This window comes from Columba livia, chromosome 27 (genome assembly GCF_036013475.1).
Source record: "Columba livia isolate bColLiv1 breed racing homer chromosome 27, bColLiv1.pat.W.v2, whole genome shotgun sequence".
In the NCBI taxonomy this organism is placed as follows: Eukaryota; Metazoa; Chordata; class Aves; order Columbiformes; family Columbidae; genus Columba; species Columba livia.
Genome location: NC_088628.1, coordinates 1731001 through 1752171, shown reverse-complemented (window position 1 = coordinate 1752171; position 21171 = coordinate 1731001). Strand labels below are relative to the sequence as shown.

The window sequence follows — 21171 nt, the reverse complement described above, 5'->3', positions numbered from 1 at the left end:
CGAGCATGAAGAACGTTGGGATTCCCTCGGCTTCCCTGGGGTCCCAGCTCCCCAGAGCCGCCCATGGACATCTGGAGATGCTGTAAGGAGCCCCAGCGAGGAAACCCTCCCGTCCCCACTTCCAGAGATATTAGACGGCATTTCAAAGGGTTGACACCCTCTCACTCTGATGGGGACACTGTATGCACTTGAGAACTGGCTACGATCTCTCCTCCGGGAAAAGGGAGAGCAAAGGCTGGGATAACACAAAAGAAGAAACAATCAGCTCTCAGGTCACTGCCCCGGGAAGAAGGAGAGAGAATCAAAACCAGTGGAAAGTAAAGAGGAGGGAAAAAATCTGAAAGAGTGCATCTCAAGTCGAGGGGAAAGCCAAAACAAAGGCACAGAGCAGGAAGGCCAGTGGAGAATTGGAGATAGCAACGAATTTACAGACACAACTGGGGAGAAAGAAGAGGCAGATAAGCAAGGAGCACAGCCTAGGCCTGATGGCTTCTGGTCACCAGCAGGTTCTGAAGATTTGGGGGGCACCTTAACAACCAAGTCTAGAAGCTCTGGCTGCTCTCCTTCCTTACACACCCTGGACCATAAGCTAACACAGTGCTTTCTGCCGTAAACCCTCACTGTGTAGCCCATTCCTGCCTCCTTCACCATGCCCAAGTGGACAGCAGATCCACCAAAACGATCACCCACGGCTACAACCCCAGACCTCAGGAGGGGCTGGTGGATCACAGGGCTGGACAGACACGACTGGTCCTTGCAGGAGATGCTGGTGTCTGGTCAGGAAGGGCCTCTCCTCCAAACCAGCCTCGGTGCTTGGGATGGTAGAGCTGTTCTCAGCCTCATTACACACCAAGAACCAAATAATCTGTGTCGGACAAATTCTGTCTTTGGTTCCCAAAATTCACCAGCAGTGTAGCACCTTATCTGTTTTACCTCTTTTCTCTTGCCACACACCTCAATGGCATTTGGCAGTCTCTGGGGGTTCACTGAGAGGAAACAGCAGATGAGACACAATTCCTTCTCTGCCATGTAGATGAACAGGAGACACATCAAGAGGCCACTGAAGCCAGAGGTGTCCACATAAATGAGGTTTATCTGCACTTCTTCCCTGGAAAATTACTTTTGATAACAGAAGGTACTTTTGAGTTCTTTGACCCAAAGCACCTCTCACACCTTGAGCAACTTCTGAGCCTCTGCCATGGCCTTTATACTCGGTAGCAGAGACCTGGAAGTGACAGTTATCGAGGTGCCAGACCCAAAAGATGCTCCACCACGGCTGATCGGGGACTTGTTGAGTTTGGGACCTACCTCAAACATCACCGGCAATGACCACCATCCCTCCAAGGCAATGAGGTTCTCTCACTAAGATCCAATGCACAGCCAGAACTGCTGGGGCACCTCTGACCCTCTGCTCCATCCCCAGCACCCTGCGAACCCCCATCGCACCAGAGCGAAAGCGCTGGGAGCCAAGGAGTGCAATGCGGGGAGAATTTCAGCAGAGAAATAAAACATATGAACCTGGGCGCAGGGCTCTCACGGCTCCAAAACCAAAGAGAGACACATTTGTGCCCCAGCCCCGCAGGAGCTGCCCCGCTGGCAGATCGCTGTGTCTGGCACACATCACCCACCAGCGACCACGCTCTGAGCCGGCCTCAAAACAAGCCTGAAAGACACTGGGTCATGCTCGACCTGCTCCCAGCCACCTCCACCAGCCTGCACACCAGAGAAACCCAACCTCACCCTGAGGAGGTCCCGGTCCTCTCCTGTCACCCCTTCCAGGAGAGAAACACACACAGACTGGGCTGCTGACTGGAGAAACGAGCCAGGAACAACTCCCATGTGCCGGGAAGCATTAATGCATTGTTAGAGAGACCCGTTTGTGGTCTCCCAGCCCAAGTACGGTGTTGCCCCACAGCCAAGAGGGCAGCGTTTCCCCCCACGCACCCCCCATGATACTCACAGCCTGCGCATAGGCGCTGTATGGGCTGAACGGCAAGGTGAGAGATGGAGTGAATATCCCCAGCTGCCCCACCATTTGCTGCATACGCCGGAGGGTCCTCTCCTTATCTGTGTCAGCAAACTTCACCACTAGACTGGAGGAGGCACCCTAGGCACAGAGAGGAGACAGAGAGAGGAGGCGGGGGGGAAAGAGGCCATGGGACAGCGAGGCAGCAGCCAGGCAAGGTGGGACAGGGCAGGACAGGCAGCAGAGAGGAGCCGAAGAGGAGCAGAAGAGCAAATATTGGTGTGGAAGTGCTTGGGAGCTGCCTGGAACCTGGGCTGTGCCCTTCCACATCCATCCATCCATCCATCCATCCCTTCCCCTCACACCCTGAGCCTTGCACAGCTGCACAAGTGCGTGCACACATCCCTGGCTGCGTTCACCGGGTGATGGTGCAGCCAGGAACACCCAGGACATCGTCAGCCACAAGCACCGTCTCTCCACCACCTTGAGCCGGGCTGGATAGGCAGAGTGGTTCCTGGCAGCTGGAAACGCCCCTGCTGCAGCACCGCACTGTCCTACCAACCCCAATCCGGGTTAAAGATTGGGAGAGATCACAGCTGCTGCTCCTCTGGCACAAGAGGGCACAGCTGCGGCTACACAACCCCAGAGAACCCACAAAGCGTCCCCATCCACACCCAACCTGCCCCAGAGGCCTCCTCTGCTGCCTGAGCTGGAGAAGATGGGGAGCGCGCTCAGACGCCGCGGTCCTGACTGCTCCTGGCGCTGAATCAGCCCGCGCCCCGCTCGGATCTGAACTATTCCAATGCAAATTCATGGCCTGGTTCTTGGCTCTGGGTTAGTTAGCCCTTATAGTGTGTGTCACTACCAGTATGGACAGACACAGAGACACACACCAGCCCAGGACACAGGACGGTTCACAAAGACAAAAGCACGGATAGATGCGCACACCCCACCCCCCTGCCCCCCACAGCCACACGAGCTGGAAACTGCCGTTGAACCCATCGTGGTTTTGGAGAGCGAGGGCAGGTCCCTGCAACAGGGTGGCGGGAAGAGGATGAGGAAGAGGGTCACTACCCTGGCCTTATACTCACGGGCATCGTCTGGCTGCCGTGGAGCGCGTGGATTGCCGCCTGAGCCTCTGTGTGAGATGAGAACTTTACAAAAGCGCAGCCTGGAAAGGGACAGAAAGAGCACAGGAGATTGCAGAGACAAGACTGCTGTGAAACGGCCCCTCGCCATCGCGACGCGAGAGACGGGATCTGGGTCTCAGGCGGGGCGAAGGAAAGCCACCCCAAGCAAGCAGGGAACAAACAGGATGACTCAGCCCAAGCCCTCTATCCTCAAAAATACAGGAAGGGTCTCAAATTGCTAATTCAATTATACACTCTACAGATGACGTCACACCTAATTATCTTGCCCTCAAATTCTACATGCACTCCTAAAGGTGTGCACAAAACCCCCAAACTGCGGCCCCAGCCTGAGCCAACAGGCCGGCTGGTGATGCCCATCGCTCAGCGGCTGGTCGTGCTCTGCTTGCCCTCCTTCCACCTCCGTCTCTGCCCGTCCTCCCCAATCCTGCCCTGTGCCCTGCGCCGGGCTGGGACGTGGGTTCCCACAACCATGGCGTGTGGAATAAGTGCCCCGGTGGAAAGGAGACACACGTGAGCGCTACCCAAGGAGCAGGGAGAAAGGGGTTCACACCTTTGCTGTTACCATCAGGTCCACGGAGCACAGTACATTCATCAATGACCCCGAACGGTTCAAAGAGCCGGAGCACGTCATCCTCAGACTGCTGCTTATTTAACATGCCCACAAAGAGCTTCCTGTCCCCTAGGGGCAAACACAGACATCAACCTTCTATGAGGCTTACAGTCCAAAGCAGGAGGGTAGGGACACTTCAGCACGAACCAGCACAGGGTTGAGAACATGCCTGCTGTTGGTTGAAATGCAGGATCCTCCCAAGCTCCTCAAACCTGCAAAGGTTTCTGTGGCTCCCTGTCCTACCCTCCCCAAAGGAAAACAGATTAAGAATTTTCTTCTATTCATGAGATTTCTTTGAACGATCCAACACAAATGGTAATATGAAAAACTGCCTGCACAGTTACACCTTTATTGAACAACATGTGAAGTCCAAGAGGCACCTGAGGAACACAGCAGAGTAATCCGGGCACGTGGATAAACTCCAGGACCCTTGGCTGCTGTTTCTTTTTCCTTTTCTCCAAGATCACTGTTTCCACAGCTGCTACGTAATCTCAGCTTCCATTTGCCCTTCCCTACCCCAGTCTAACCAGTGTGTCTACCAAGCTGTCCTCTAAGGCCTGGAATGAACCTTGGCATCCCGAGACCCTCAGCACAGGCTCAAGGATCAGCCAACACAAGAGAGCTGGGCGAGGGCCAACACATCCAGGGCTTGGAGCTCAGGGTCATTCTGGGCTCCTCCAAGAAGCGAGGATCCCGGTTTGTCTGGGATGGCCACGTGTGGAGGTGGGGAGAAGGGTGCACAGCGTTGTGTCCATCAGTGCACAGCGGGGCCCGTCGCACAGCCTGACGCCAGCCAGTCAAGCACAAACACAGCCGTGGTTGGAGCAACATCCTCCACAGATTGCTGTCAACAGCTATTAAAATAGAACAGCACTAAAAACCCAGCCTAAATGCCAGCCCAACCTCCATCTTTGCAAGGAGACAGCTGCTGCAAGTACAGAGTTAACGCCCCCACTGCCCCAAACATGCACAGGGAGACATGACCCATAGGAGCGAATGTGTCAGGGTACGGCTTGGGAGGAGCAGCGAGAGAAGATTCCTTATTGTTAGCGACAGGATCGGAGGGGCTGGCTGCAAACCAAACCAATGTAACGCGACGCACGTCAGGGAAAACAGCAAGGAAGCCGCTATCTGCTTGAGAGTGCGGTGACCTGAAAAACAACAGGTCTCGGAGCTACGGCAGCAGAGCGGGCTGCAGGGGCGGCGCTGCGTGCACGGCGGGATGGATGGCAAACACACATCCACGCTGCCGGCAAAGCCCCCAGCCCCTTCCTCGCTCCCCTGGGCTCAGAGGACGGTTCCCACCCGGGTATTTACTCCAGCTGCCCCCCAACGCTGCTCTGCCACATACAGACGCTTGGGAACACGTGCAGGAGGTGCCGTTGTCCCATGCAGAAAAGCACACACGCGTTAATGGACAAGCACGCTGGCTCACGCGTGTGCAGGAACGTGCTCGCACGTTGACACAGCCCAGCAGGCGCCTCCAGAGACAAACTCAGCGAGCAAGAGGGACGTGCCGCGGTGCGCACGGCTGCACCGAGCCCAGCGCCCGCGGGACACGCAACAGACACCACCGCGACCCACCACATGTCAACGGTTAAAAGTGCTGCACCTAAGGCTCTTACCCAGCCCCAGACACCCCTGATTTATATCACTGGAAGTGGCTGAAATATATGGCCTTGTGTATTTTTTTAATGGCCGAATTGTCCAGCTTCCCCATTGTCATTACTAAACCCACGGGAATTTCATCCCCTTCCATTTTACTCGCGGTTCTTCCCCGCACCTGCATGACAGCGGTTGCATTCTGGAGACGCTATTTCTGCTGATTGAGCCATCCAAACTTTATGCCCAGTAATCCCCAGCCCAGGCGCCGGAGCTGATGAACCAGGTGCTGCACAGCTGCCCTCTCAGCAGTCACACAGCATCTGCCCCCACCCAAGGGCCAGCTCGGAAATGCTGTTGGGCAAACCAGCCAAAAAATGGCACGTAGAGAAGGTGAAAAATCTGACTGGAAAAAAATGGGACTAGTGAGGATCATCTTTACTGGGAGGTGGAGAGGAGAATGGAAACTACAGGAGTTTGTGCTCCCACCAACATCAGCTGGTTGGGCTTTGGGAGAGGATGCTCAAGCTCTGCAGTGTTCCCCCTTCCTCTGCTCTCTATCTACACTGCAGGCCTTATTTCAGATACATGCACCATGGCCTTCAGACTGCAAACACAGCAGGAGCTCCTCAAAAACCACGTCATCATTCTTCCTCCATTTTCTCTCCAGCTCTGGTTTCTCACCCCCTGACTGGCCGGTTCCCGTGCTGTCCAGCGAGCAAGAGAATTGTCATCTCCGACTGTTGAGTTCCCATGGAAACGCGCTCTGGGTACAGTCACCCAGGCAGCGGGAGGAACTGGTGCAGAGCAGGTCACTGGTGAAGACACCGCAGGAACAAGCGAGGGGTTGAGGCCGAACGCTTTGGCCACGAGAGACAGAGAAGGGCACACAAGCACTGGACCCTGCTCCTCCTTAAACCCAGTGGATTTAGGTCATCTGGCCAACAGCAGCGAGCAGCAAGGACGGGGGAAAGGGAGGAAGCTCACTCGAGCAGTTGGCTGAGGATGGGACGCAGCGAGTCTCCTCGGGTATGCAGAGATTCCTCGTTTCTAAGGCAGTGCTAATGCTAACGGGCTCGGGGTGGCTGTCTTATCACATCAGCGCAGCAGAGTGTTCCAGGTCTCGCAAGAAGCACAGACAGGCGCCCCCTCGCTGCTTTCTCCTCCTGGTGCCCTCAGGCTCACACCGAAGCAGGAAAGAGCACATAAAGCCTGTGCCAGAATCACAGGGCCCCTCTGCAGCATCTTTTCACTAGTGAATTCCTTCTGCAGGGCGCAGGAACCCTGAGCGTTCCGATATCCCCACACAGCCCCGCAGGGCTTGGCCAAAACTGCCCCTTTGGCACAAAAATCAGTGTTTCTTAGACCAGGAGACAAATTCTGGTGCTCATGTTCTTCTTTCAGGGTGCTTCACTCTAGAGACGTCAATCCCTGGAGAGGATAGAAGAGGTTCCCTCCCAGGGAGCAGAGCAAAGCAGAGCCTCACCCATGCAGCAGCTCTTCCCTTGGTAAATTCCTGGTCCAAGCAGTCTTGTCCTGCCCAAATCTTTCCTTTACTTCCTGCCAGTGTGGGGCTGTTGCTACAGGGAACGGTTCACCCCACATCAAACTTGTTCACCTGCTTCTCTGACAAGTGGAGCATCCCAACAGAAACCCTTGGGGAGACCCCGGTCCCTCCTCCTGCCCCCCAAATCCCCGCCACACACAAACGTCCCTCCATACGAACTATGGGGAGGGGGAGGCCGGCTCAGGACCCTGTTTCTCTGGTTCCCTTCACACGCACAAAGCTGCCAAACGAGAAACAAGGAGAGATGACAACTACCTCCACGGCTCTCGCTGTCGGCCGGTTTCACTTGAATCGGACGCGCCATCTGCAACGAAAGAGAAACGCAGAGGGTTAGAGCTCGACCCACCTGCCCGGCACACGGTGCTGATGGCACCAGGACGCCCCGTTCCGCCCGCTGGGCAGAGCACGAGGACGGCAAAAGGGAGCCGAGACATTGGGACTGCGACCAGCGCCCTCGGAGGAGGGACCGCGTGGATTTCAGGCTTCTCAAAAGGAAAGCTGGTGCTTTTCCCTGCAGGGAACGGCTCTCCTGGAAATTCCTGCACACAGTGAGTGGCAAAGAAAGGGCTCCGAGGAAGTGAAACAGAGAAATAAACTTCGCAGAGGCAATTATACTGTTAAGCAGTATTCTTTTATTGACAGCGCTGGGGATCATCCTCCAGCAGTGCTCCACACGCTGGATCCTCCTGTGTTGCTTATATCCACATAACTGTTACATATGCATGACGATTTTTGAAAATTTTGACATACATCTATACAAAGAAATAATTTGCCATGTTAGTTATAATTGTTTAGTTTCTTACTTACTATTAATTATTAGTTACATATAAACCAAGCACTCTGCTTCTAAATGTTTTACTTCATCTTCCGTCTCTTGTCACGCAGGAGGACCAAAAACTTGGAAAACAACCCCTCGTTTTGCAGGTGGTCAGAAAGCACTAATCGTGTCAATTCGTTAATGATGGGTACGTCTTTTGTGACTTAATCACAGTCTACCTGAATTTGGCAGCTTCTCTTCGGAAGCAGCTCATCCCCACGAGGCTGGAGCCTGAGCAGCAGCCCCTGTCTGTGAGCAATTCCTGCGTGTGCCCTGACTCAGCACGGCCACGGCCACCTCACCCACCTGAGCCGCTGGTTTCCTTGCGGGAGGGAGGACAGAGCGGCTCTGAACCCTCCCCAGCATCAGCGTCACAGCCAGCGGCTCCAACCGAGGGCAGCGCTGCTCTCCAGCAACACCTCCTGTCCGCGGCCAGAACGCTCGGCTTGAAAGCAACAAAATTCACAGTATCACAGTATGTTTGGGATTGGAAGGGACCTGGAAAGCTCATCCAGTGCAATCCCCCCATGGAGCAGGAACACCCAGATGAGGTTACACAGGAAGGTGTCCAGGCGGGTTGGAATGTCTGCACAGAAGGAGACTCCACAACCCCCTGGGCAGCCTGGGCCAGGCTCTGACACCCTCACCGGGAACAAGTTTCTTCTCAAATTTAAGTGGAACCTCTTGTGTTCCAGCTTGATCCCATTACCCCTTGTCCTATCATTGTTTGCCACCAAGAAGAGCCTGGCTCCATCCTTGTGGCACTCACCCTTTATATATTTATAAGCATTAATAAGGTCCCCCCTCAGTCTCCTCTTCTCCAAACTAAAGAGCCCCAGCTCCCTCAGCCTTTCTCCATAAGGGAGATGCTCCGCTCCCTTAATCATCCTTGTTGCCCTACACTGGACCCTCTCCAGCAGTTCCCTGTCCTGCTGGAACTGAGGGGCCCAGAACTGGACACAATATTCCAGGTGTGGTCTCACCAGGGCAGAGTAGAAGGGAAGGAGAACCTCTCTCGATCTACTAACTACCCCTCTTGTAATACACCCCTCTTGCTCGGCTGCGAAGAAAAGCTGTTTATCTCTCTCGCACCCATCAGTGTCATCAGCAATAATCCAACCACAAGTAATGAGCCTGAGGGGTAGTTTAGCTCGTGTGATATGGGGAGGCTCTGGATAAGACAGAGGGACGCTCCTACCCAGGAGCTGCATTCAGTAACCCACAGCCCATCTGCAAAGCGGGGTGCGAGACTCATCGGACAGAAGGTGCGCAGACCCCGTGCTGCCCAGAATGGCGACTGATAAGCTATACCCTCCTTCCCAAGCTAGCGGGATCCAACCGAGCCACAATCTCCTCCAAGGAATGGCATACAAGGCAGATTTCCACATTCACAGCACATCTCACTGTGTCTCAGCATCATTCACAGATGCTGACTTGCATCAGTGATGATCACAATAAAAATCAATCAGAATATCACAGATAAGGCCTGCACACAAGCGGCGGGTCCAGGCATAGTCTGCTTCCTCGCAGGAGAAACATCAACAACAAAACACAAAATGAAATCGAGCCATAAAAGTCACCAACTGAAATGTGTTTAGGAGCCAGCACGCAAAACACGGACCGCTGTCAGAATTGAAGCGGTGGCCGAGCCGGGCTGGCCACACACCAGAGGCAGAGCCCACGTCCACAGCAGCCGGGGGAAACCTGCCGAGTCCCTTTGCAGCTCGCGGGATGGAGGTGCCGAGCAGAAGGTGCCGGGATGGCCAGACGAGCGGGAGCTGCGAGCGGCCCCAGGCGGCAGCGTCCCTGCCTCGGGAGCCACACGGGGCCGCTGGGCAGAGCAGAGCGGCCAGCAGCTCCCCAAAGTGCCAACTCCATCCCCAGGACTTGCTGCGTCATTTTGGGGAGAGCGAGAGGCTTGGGGTGCCTCTCCCACTCTCAATCAGATTTGCAAAGCCCGTTGCATTCTCCGCGTGGCCCCGGCACATGCAGCACTAGGCACTTGCCAGCCCCTCGGCCGCTGCTCCCCCGGGGAGCTGCCAAGGACCAGACGTCTCTTCCAGCACATAAACCGAGCGGAACGTGGGGAAAGGGCTCAGACATTGCTCCAGAAAGCCTCAGATTTCCTCACTGAGCCTCGGCGGCTCCTATTGCTGCTGACAGCCCCCGGCAAAGCCCGTGCCAGTGAGGCTGGGGGTGTTTGGGCAGCAGGATGGGTGGGAGAAGGAAGGCGGCCCAGATGTGTGCTCGGTGGAGGGGGCGCGGTGCGGAGCCAGGATGGGCAGCTGGCCACCCCACTGCTCCCACGGCACTGAGAAATAGCTTTGTTCCTACCCAGGATGCAAAACTAGGATTAAGCTAAACAGATGGGGAGGGAGATGGAGGGACAGACTTGGATCTCAGCTTCTGTGAGGAGCAAATCCATCTGGGGGAAGGGAGGGATGCCAAGCGTCACCCCGCGCGAGCACAGGGCCACCCAGGGGTGCTGGGAAGGATGGCGGGAGGTGAGAAAGGGGGTTCGGCACCTGAGGACACGTCCGTGTCCCCTCCCCCAGCAGGGCTGTCACTCCAGCTCCCAACACCTAGGGTAAAGGAGGTGTTGTCATGGAAACCGTTATTCACCACATGGAACCTGACATTTGTGGTTGCCATGGAAACCAGCTCTTGGGGGCATTCCCTCCGCTTTGCACAAAAGAGACATTTTGATATGATCTCTGAGGAGGGGGCCCCCTCTACCCATCTGTCCACCCCTCTCCTTCCCCCACCGCAGGGACCCTGTGCAGCTGCGGGTGCACCGGAGGGTCCATCCCCGGGACACGAGTCATGGTCGGTCCTATGGACCCGCACCCCACGGGTCATGGCCCCCCCGTACCCACGGCACGACGCCTGCAAGACAGCACTGGGGCCGGTACGGGGCCGGTGCTCAGCGCTGGTGCACGTCTGGCTGTGCTGACAAGCAGAATCCAGGCTGCCCAGGGGGAGATCCTAGAGCTCGGAGAATATTTCTGTTTAAAAAACACCAAATAGTAATCAGTAACAAAAATAATCTATAGGTAATTTTGACTTAAAAGTCAGAAGCCAGGCTGCCATCATTCCAGGGCAGCCTGAGCCCACCAGCCATGGTCGCCCCCTCCCATCCCAGTGAAGCTCCTCCTGCCGGTGGCTTCGATGGGACATGGCGAGTACTTGTGCCCAGAGCCTGACAGCAAGGGACACCCCATAGATGGGAGACATGAAACCGAGTCATCTTGGGCAGGAATAAGTAATCAACCCTGGGTGTCTCGCATGCGTTACAAATGCTGGCTTGGACCAGTCTCGTCTCCTCAGTCATTCACTGTGTTATTACCCAAAGGCTTCTACAAACAGGACCCCACCACCTCAATCCCATTAAGTCCCATGTTGCTACTACAGATGAACAACATACCCAAGGCCTCTCAAGCAGAGATGTGAGCCTACAAATGCACAGCAAGCCCAGTTTCTTTAACTCAACAACACAGGTTGCGAAGCCTTGAGAAGCGTTCCTGTAAGCTCCTCAACTTTATGAACAGATCTTGGACAAAGAGCTCTGTCCCCTATAGAAACTCAATGTACAGAATGGACGGTTGAGCTTTACACCTTCCATTTGAGGGACACAGAGCAACAGGGCAGCAGGCAGGACGTGCTTCTGGCTTGCACACCAAACTCTGGCCGTACAAACTCTTCTGGCCTCTCACCACCATCTCGAGATGGGCAGCAACCAGAGAACACACCTGATTCCTAAGAAAGCTCCCCCGCTTTTGTAGCACTCCTTGGATCAAGGATGCAAGGAAGATTTCTGACCAAAATGCACCATTTCTGTCACTGCACCCCCCAAAGAAATCCTTGTAGAGGTGAACGGCTCCCCACATTTACACCATGCCCAGCAGGGGCTGTCACCTCAGCAATCCGCCCCAAGGAGGAGCAGCGGCCCCTTGTTCGCACCTCCTCAGCTTTCAAACTGCGAATGCTGGATAGAGGGAGGAAGGCCCCTGGGATGGCAGGGCAAGCCTCTCTATTAATTAGGAGTAAGTGATGTAAACTAGCCCCTCAGGTGCAATGCAGGGGAACCTCGCGGCGTTAAGTGGGTCAGAGGCAGAGCGTGAAACGCGCGGCGCAGGCCGGCTCCTCCGGGACGCCAGGAGCCAAAAGGCATCCGAGGCCACGGGCAGAATGAGGCCCTGGGCTCTCAGGGTTTGCAACAGCGGGCTGGTCCTCTTCTGACCGGTGAAAAACACCTACAACCACTTCTAGCTGTGCAGAGCACGTAAATCTAAATGTTGGTTTGCTCATTTGGATGCTGTTTCTGCTAGGAATGCAAGCAATGATGGAGAGGTGCCAGTCTCAGCACTTGAGTCTCCTGCCTGCATCTTTCCCCTGGTATCTCAGGGCACCTCAGTCCTACCCAGAAGAACCATCCTCCCCTGACCTGCCTCCCACAGAAACACGAACAGCGCTGGCACCGAGCACCGCTCCAGCGCGGCTCTAAAGGTTGCTTATGAATTCACCCCATCCAACCCCATTATGAAGGAGACAAGGTTAATTACGAGTCCTGTGTTCCAGGTGGAGGAATCAAGGCCCACAACAATGAAGGTCACACGGGGAGACTGTGGCAGAACCACACAGCTCCTGCAAGGAGCAACGAGATTGTTGGGGGACTTCACCCAACCGCTTTGAGTCACCACGAAAAGGACTCACGAACTGCAGCTCCGCTCACAAGTTCAGTCCAGAGGTGTTTTCCCTAAGCCCAGCACAGAGGGCAGCGAAGGGAACCCCCATTCCCCACCAAAGCTGAGCGACCGCAGGAACCGGCAAGCAGACCACAGCACACACACGGCCCGCTTTGCTTCCTGGGTTCCTTTTCCCTTAACACAGTCTGACACCCCTGTCCCCGCTGTAGCGCTGCTCTGCGAGGAAGGCAAGCGACCCATCGCCATGACTCAGAAAGCCTCTGGATCTCCCTGGTGTCTCCATGGAAGTGACAGCGCCATTACTGTGCATTAACATCAGACAATCAGCAGGGAGTTCAGCGCCACACGGCAGCTCCAGCCCCCATCGTGTACGTGACTGTTGGGTGGACGCATTTAAGCGCCGTCTCCCAGGACTCCGTGGTCAGTCCGTGCTCGTGTTTCTCCAACCTTGATGTTTCAGTGCCCTGCAGGGAAGTTCATCCTCCCTGTTGCCCCGATCTCTTCATGCCACTTGTGATCAGTGCCGCCAAAGGTCAAACGAGCTTTTAGGTGAGCGAAGGAAACTCTCAGCTTTCTCAAGGCTTTTTCTACAGGTGCTGGCACAGTGTCTCATGGATGAGCTGGAAGGTCCATACACTGCGGTCAGTCGGGGCTGATGGGGGTACAGGCAGCTCAGCACAGATACACCCCCGCCTCGGCAGGTTAATTACTGCAGCTGGGGAAAGAGGTCTCTGCTCATTTAACACCCCGGGGTGGCTGCGGCCGGGCCGAGCAGAAGCAGACGCCCTCCGCCCCGGCTGCTGCGCACCGGTTCCCATGGCAACCATTAACATCCCAGCAGCGCAAAACCTCCTGCAAAAACAACGAGCCCATGGGGAAATCCACTGAAAGCGGGCCCGAGCCTCAGCGCCACCGCAAGAACCCCACGAGCCACCTCTGTGGGCTGAACAGCAGAAGTTATCAGGCAAACGATTGCACTTTGGGGGTGCTCACGGGCTGGAAGGGCGGCCCAGCGCGACCACGGCATCTCCGTGCAGACACTGGAGAAGGCTCTTGGTGACCTGATGTAGTTACTCCTGCTTTGAGCGGGGCTTGGCCAGAGACCCCGGAGGTCTCTTCCAACATAAACTGTGATCCTGTATCGACACTCACAAACGCTTGCACCAAACGGCCCTGGGGAGAGGGGGACGCAGACACGCTCGGCAGCGCGGGTGCCTCCGCAGAGACCAAGGTCTGCGTGGGCTGGTTCACAGGTGCGCTACAGGCGAGCTCACCGGGAAACACGTCAAAGTCTCAGCTCTGTGCTATAAGGAGATGCGAGCGCTCGGTTGTGCAAGGGGCAGCAATTTCCGGGGAGAAAGGGAGGCCCCTTGTGCACAGGACAGCGTGTGCATTTCGTCAGCACGTGGGAACGAGCGCTGATGTTTCATTTTGTTATCCTTCCAGATCCACAGGCAGCAGGAGACACTGTTTGCCTTGGCCGCTTGCTCTCCCCCTGCCTCTCCAGGGTATGTGCTTTGCAGGGCTGTGCCTTGTCTCGCTCCCAGCCCCTTAAACCAAACCCCCACCAGCGCAAGCATGTGCAGCGAACGGGTACTCCTGCTGTTCCTTGCCCAGGGGCTGCTTTAGCCCAGCACCTCCATGTCCTGGAGCTGCCATTTCAACGAGACGGCCTTGACGTGCTCTCTTCTACTGATAATGCTGCATGACTCTCCTGAAGTTCCTGATATTGTCTATCAAACCTGCAGGATGGACATCAGAATAAACTTATCCACCCTGCCCAAAGGTTCAAACTGCAGAGGCCGCTTCAAAGATTAACAACCGGAGTCCAGGTGGAGCTCCCAGCCCAACCCGCAGGCCCCCACCCCGCTCTCCATGTCCCCCCGCTTTGCCAGCTGCGGTCCCCTCTTGTGTTGGCACCAAGAAACTTTCCGAAACGCTGCTCCAGGCTGGCTCCTTGTACAAAAGAGAAGGGAGACCGAGGTGCTTTGGCCTCCCTACTGAGATCCCTCGTCACCCGCGTTCCCTCGCGCCCTCCCGGCCCGCGGATCCCGACAGATGGCTGGGGACGAGCCCCGGCTCCCGGCGGCACAGGAGAGCCTGCGCCGGGCTCCAGCTCTGCGCTCGTCCCTGCGCCCAACCATCTGAGTTAGCGCTGCAGCATCTTAACCCCTGGTGCATCCCCAGAGCCTCTCTCTGCTCTAACGCTGCTGCTCTCTGTAATTTTCCATTCCCGTGTCCCTGCTCTCCCAAGCTGTCGCTGCATCCATGAGTTCTCCCCCTGATGCAGCCACATTTCAGTACCCCCATCACCGCTCTTAAACTGCCCGTATTCCCAGCTTGGATCAATACCAATTTCTGCCACTTACTTGCCTACCTTTCAGCAAGCCCTTCTTTGTTCTGCATAGAAATAAAACTCTAACTGTACCTTGCCAGGAGAATTACTTTTTAAACCTCCCCCCCTCCGCTTCCTCCCTCTATTCTTCTTCCCCTTCTTCTTCAGGAGCAATTTTATGTAATTTGCAACTGTCTGGCTGCAAATGAAAAGAGACACAAAGCGTTTCTGCGAAATATTGAAAAGCTGGCTGCTTTTCCCTCAAATTTCACTTAGCGAGAGGCTTTAACTTGGTGTGTGATCACTGCGTGTCATTAATAACCTCTCCAATTCCTTTCAGAACTCGGCAAAGTGAAGGCACAATCACGAATCAAAGGCACGGGTTATTGAGATATAATATCGTTTTGCGGAGCCAGGGAGCGGGGAGAAGGCGGAACGCTGTGCTGCCAGGCTGGCTCGCAGCTGAGAGCACACGACACGTAGGAAGAAGCATCAGGGCTTGATTCCCTCTCTGCTTTTCAGCCCCAAAGCCTTTGCTCTGTTCAGCCTCCGTGGGTTGTGTCTTTCCCCGAGCCCCGCGGACTCGGGCCACAAAGGGCACTGGTTTCTATTCTGTTCCTCAGCCCGTCTCCATCTCCGTCGAGTCTTCGGAGCCCATCAAACTGCTTTATTGAGACTGAGTCAGACTTCATTGTGCAGCTCCCCAGCCTGTCCCCGGGGAGCAAAACCGGGGAGCACAAACCAGCATCTCTGCACATCCAGGATGCAGAAAGCACCGCTCCTGCCACTTCACCGGGGATGCGCATCCTCCCTTCCCAAAGGCAGACTCGCACACTCGCCACCTCCACGCCGCGCTGACAATTCGCCAGCAGCACAGGTGATTTAGATAATACACAGCTGCCAGTCCTCTTGCTTTCCACCCTGCGCACACTGGCCATTAAAACAGGAGGTGAAAGCCAAAATATCTGCCTACCTTCAGAAAAAGACGCTAAGCCTTACTGTCAGAAAATAAGCTTTTATGAGGTTAATTCTATTTGGCTACCATGCACCCAACAGTCCTCAATTTAAAAATAAACCAGAATTTTGATCTCCCAAAAGGAGAACTTGCCAGAAATGCCACAAAAGCAAACAGAGGCCACGGTGATTCCTATTGACTCATGTGGAAAACCTACAATATAAATAATGCAAATCCTCAGGAAAGCTACACTGCAGGTACAGCCCTGAAGGAACAATGTGGCAGCATTCGTAGCGTCAGAGCTGGAGGGTCTAAGCCAAAGCTCCGTGGGCACAGGCCGACCCAGTGACACACTTGGAAGAGAACGCAGAAGGCCAAGAAGTGCCAAGACCAACCCCACGCACGTTAGGACGGAGGGCTGCTCCGTTCTGGTGGTAACTACCTTTAAAATGACCAAAGAGAGGGAATCCTGCCTTCTTGGTCACCGAGGAACTTTCCAAACGACAAACTAAATATGGTAAAGTCATGTATTGCCAGCCTGCAAATAGACAGCTCCAAATGCAGCACAGCTCGTGTTCGTCTTAATCCGCAAGCTTAATTACACCACATTGCTCATCAACTGTCTCCAGACAAACATGTTTGAAAGCACTCAGCCAGCACAGACTTCTTACTGTTCCCAAGCAGTTTCTTACACCTCCTTTAACATAAAAAGCCTTTAGATGCCCACATCACAGATAAATCGCTGCTTTAAATACTACTCCATGCAGCGCCTTGTAACCACCGCGAGCACAAACAGCAGAGAACGCAGCAAAACATGCGACACATCCCTGCTATAGAACCGCAGCGAAACTGAGACCGAACCCACCGAGCCGCACGCGAATGACCTTTCAGTGTGTCTACAGGTGCTCGGGGAGACAGGTCTGTCTGCTCCGCGGTGCGACAGCCCCGTACCGTGACTCATCGCAGCCGCTCCTGCATCCTGCGCCTTGTTCTTACAGACTCCGACCTCCTCCCCTCACACATCGACTCACGCTGCGTCTGAGCGCTCGGTTACCTGCACTCTTCCCTCTGAAACGGTGAAGATCCTATTAAGTTGGAATTAAATCACGTGTGTTTTCCAGCCCCCAAATGCCACCACAGGCAAAGGGAGCGCAGGTAAACAAACATGGAAAAGGATGTGTGCGTGGAGGCTTTGAGGGGAGCTACAAGAGGTGGGGGAAGCTATTTGGAACTGTAGGGGTTAAGGAGGAGATGTTATGGTTAAGAATTCCTAACCCCTTTCCAGAGACCCCTGGTTTACGTTAATTATTCTGTTGCCTTGAGCACTCGGGGCCTCCTGTGAGCTTCTGTCTATAAGAACCAAAGCTCCTCCGCCTACTCACTTCCAAACGAATCCTTCAACGCGCTTGATCAACCCCCTCAGCGCAGCGAGGGAACTGCCCCGGCAAAGCTCCCAAACCCTGCCAAAATGGGAATGGCACCAATCCAGACCTCCTTTCAGCCCACCAGCAGGTCCCAGCGGGACACAGGACCTGTTTTCACCTGTGCACTTTGCTCCCAGCACCAGCGGGACCGCGCAGGACCCAGGAACACACCACAGCCAGTTCAGCAGTCTCAGTCTCACCTATATAACCCATTTTTCTTCCAAACTGTGGGATGTGGCAAGCGTCGTCTTTCCTTCTGAGAAGCTGATCCAGCTCAGCCACTGCACTATATATCATTCTGGGTCCTGCAGAGAGCCATCCAACAAATTGTCCGGGCACCTTGAAGGTCAATGGCAGACTAGGAGTGGATGTAGCAGGAGGAAAAGGGTCCGGTACCTTTGTCTTGTCTCCTGTCAGCTCTCCACCGTGCAGGCTGAGCCCACGCACTGCACCCCAAAGCCACAGCTCCCCGGTGACAGGGACGGGGAGCTGAAGATGCCGCATCGCATCCCAAAGAGCAGCAGAGAAACAGGGCTGGCTGGAGGTACACGGGGCAGCCTTGGCAAGGTGGCGAAAAGAGCATCAGCTCTTTGGCTCCCACACCCCCAAACCACGTTGCTCTTTCGCAATCCCCTGGGACTTACCCCCGGCAAGGTCTTCTGCTCGTGCAGCGCCGTCTGGGCTTTGATGGCAGAGTCTCTGGCACAATACGTGAGGAACGCACAACCTGCAGCGGGCACAGCAAAGCGTGGAGTGAGACGTGCGATTGTGGGTGCACAGACACCGCGTTCCTCGCTGGTACCAGCAAGTGACCCAAGTACAACAACCACGGAGGCTGTTCCAGCAGATCCGCGTCCCACCTGGCTTCTTGATGGGGAGCGGGGCAGAGGGTTGCTAATTAAAGGCGCAAATGTTAGGTAATTTGGATGTGTTGAAGGCTCCAGGGTAAAAGGCATACAAACATTAAAGGACCTGCAGGGCCCACCCAAGGTCTGTTGAAGTCATGGAAAAGGGTCCCAGTGAATCAACTTGAACAAGGTGAGAAACAACAGGAGAGCAGAACATAAGCTAACACACAATACACATAAGCACGATAAGGGGAACACAGAAAACAGCAAAGTATAATGCGTTCTGCAAGGGCCAACTTGAGAAGACGAAAAGCACGTGGAAAAGGCCAAATCCTGACATTCTCAGTCTGGATTTGACACATCTCAGCCTGACACTGGAGCCAAGGGAGGAACCACAGCCCCTCCAGGAAGAAAAGGGATCATCTTCGGGTGCTCTGACGCTAAGGATAATCAAATGAAACTAAGCAAAGGAAAAATCTGGCTGGCTATCAAGAAACATTTCCTAGCAGAGAGAGATTTATTAGACTGTGGAATGATGTCCCCAGGGAAGCGCCTGGAGTTCCATCACTTGAGTTGTTTCAGATGAGGATGGGCAAAGCACTAGAGAATAGGCTGGAACACTAGAATGCATCTGACCCTCTCACTCATCCCCCCGCCTCGCAGTGGCGCTTTACATGCTAAGCAAAGGCAGGACATGTCCCTTTAGCTTCTCCTCCCTGGGAAGGGCCTGGCTGCACACAAGCTACATGGGATTATTGCAAGAAGAGCTGCTGGGCTTTACACAACCGCTTCTCCCCACTCAGGGACAGAAAGGGAAAAAGCAGATGGAAGCCGCGCGTGAGCTGTCAGTTGGATCTTGCTGCAGATCAGGAAACACGGGGAGAGAAAACTGAATCTGCTGTTACACCTGCCTATTCCCAAACCAGGCGGAGGGTCTACATGTCAACTCGTGCCACCAGGAAAGCAATCCCTACCTTTCACTATGTACAAAACAGGGCAGGGAGAACAGGAGCTGAGGGGAGACCTTATCGCTGTCTGCAACTGCCTGAAAGGAGGTTGGAGCACGGAGGGTGTTGGCCTCTTCTCCCAAGTAGCAAGTGATATGATAAGAGGAAACGGCCTCAAGTTGCGCCAGGGGAGGTTGAGGTTGGATGTGAGGAACAATTTCTTCCCCAAAGGGCTGTGGGGCATTGGAACAGGCTGCCCAGGGCAGTGCTGGAGTCACCATCCCTGCAGGGGTTTAAAAGGCATTTAGACCAGGTTCTTCGGGACGTGGATTAGCGCTAGGGTTAGGTTAGGTTATGGTTGGACTTGATGATGCTGAGGGTCTCTTGCAACTGAAATGATTCTATGGTTCCATGCGAGGGCAGAGGAAACTGCAGGTGTGTGGCAATGACCGTACAACAGCCCCCAGAAGAACCTACGCACCTCAGCGGCCGTTCCTGGATGGAACAGAGCACCAAAGCCCTGACCGACGCCTGCACCCGCTCAAAAACGTCAAAACCAAAGGGATATGTTTATTTTGCTGCGGGAATCTTGCATTTAGCAGCGAGTCAATGTCACGCAGATCTGGCTAATACCAGTGCTGCCCCCTTTCACGTCCATATCTAAGAGACAGATCTGCCTGGAACCTGACCTCAGACCACAGGGTCTATATTTAACATGTCAACCGACATGAAATGTGCGATTGCCTCTCGCCTTGGGACCGTTCTCCTCCTCGCTGGGTTTGAAACCTGGCTGGTCACTGTCGGATGGCAGCAGGTTTGGGCTCAGTCCCTCGTACACACAGACACACAAGAACATGGCGATTTGGTTCTGAAGTCACACTTCTCCAGCTAAATTCGACCCAGCTCCCACAGGCTTCAATGAGGAAGCGTTTTGCCTTTTGTGCTGTGGCTAGATTTAGCTTTTTAAAAACGAACTTGTTTTCCCGTTGTTCCCTTCCCTCTGTGCTCAGTCCGGGACGGCTCGTTTTGCTGCAGCACTCGCAGCTTTTCTCACCTTTCCTCTTTAATGTGAAACCAGAGGCGTCGTGACTGAACGCAACTCCCGTTCCCTCCGGCGCACCAACGCGAGCCCATCGCAAACCGTTCGGGGGCAGCGGGGCTCGGGCTGAGCGCCGACCGCGTTCAGAGCGCCGTTCCCTGCGGGCTCGCTCTGCGTGTGCTGCGGTCGCGCTCTCGGATCTGGCAGCGAATGAGCTCCATCAATCCCCATTCACGGCTGGAGCTGTGGCCATCACAAGATCCCCAACACCTGCCGGGGTGGAACCTCCATAGAAGGGAGCTGATGCTCTGGACACCACAGCTTTCCAATACAAACAATAAGTACAGCTAAACAAGCCTCCCCAAACTTTTTAGCATCCACTAAAGGTTTTCTAGTGAAGAAAGACCCCCCTCGTCTATCCCAATTTATCATCAATAAGGCCAAACGCCACCGGTAACGGATTTGCAGCCGATATTCTTCCTAACGTGGATTTAAAACCGTGTTCCTGCCTGGGGGGTCTGAGCCCCCGGGGGGTGGTGGCCGCTTCCCCAGGGCCCCCCGCTCCAACCCCGGCAGCCGCGACCCGCCCCGCTGCACATCGGCGCCTTTGTCACCGCACCGGCGACAGGCCCCGGGCTGGCCGCGCCGGGCAGCGCTCCGCGGGGCCGCCAACCGCGCCCGAGCCGCCGTGCGGCCCCCGCCGTGCCGCCCCTTCCCCGGCGCGGCGGATCGGGGCGGGGGGGGAGCGACGCACGGAGCGACCGGGGGGCGCCGGGACCCGCCGCCCTTTGTGCGCGCCCCGGGCCGTGCGGGGCCGCTCACCCTTGTGCATGCCGGTGTAGCGGTCCTTGAGCACGGTGAGCTCGTAGATCTTGCCGAACTGCTCGAAGAGCGGCTTGAGGTCCTTCTCCTCCAGGTTGCGCGGGATCTGCCCCACGAAGAGCTTGATGGCATCCAGGTCCTTCATGCTGTCGGGCTGCGCGGGGGGCTCCGCGCCGCCGCTGCTGCTCATGGGGGAGGCTCGGCGCGGCGGCTGCGGCGCTGGCGGGGGGAGCGGCGGCGGCGGCTGCCTCCTCGCCTCGCCCTCGGTGAGTCTGGCCATGCCCCGCGGCCGGCGCGGCTGCGGGCGGACGGGGGAGGCAGCGCGGCTGGACCGGCAGCGCGGCTGGACCGGCCCCGCCGCCAGCGCCGCCGCCGCGGCGCC

The 21171-nt window shown here is 55.6% G+C and overlaps 1 protein-coding gene across 6 annotated transcripts in view; it reads right to left on the bottom strand.

Annotated features, from left to right (window-relative positions):
- The window catches only part of CELF5 (CUGBP Elav-like family member 5), a 27381-nt gene extending 6210 nt beyond the window's left edge, over positions 1 to 21171 (bottom strand). Inside the window, exons 1-6 of one of the 6 annotated variants that reach the window (XM_065042184.1) lie at positions 20790 to 21171; positions 17778 to 17860; positions 7149 to 7200; positions 3668 to 3796; positions 3058 to 3137; positions 1961 to 2107 (exon numbers count right to left, since the gene is read on the bottom strand). In XM_065042184.1, coding sequence (XP_064898256.1) covers positions 1961 to 2107; positions 3058 to 3137; positions 3668 to 3796; positions 7149 to 7200; positions 17778 to 17860; positions 20790 to 21069 — 771 coding nt within the window. In that variant the 5' untranslated portion in view covers positions 21070 to 21171. The remainder of the gene's footprint in view (positions 1 to 1960; positions 2108 to 3057; positions 3138 to 3667; positions 3797 to 7148; positions 7201 to 17777; positions 17861 to 20789) is intronic. The other 5 variants (XM_065042190.1, XM_065042185.1, XM_065042187.1 and 2 more) reach the window with 5 other exon arrangements.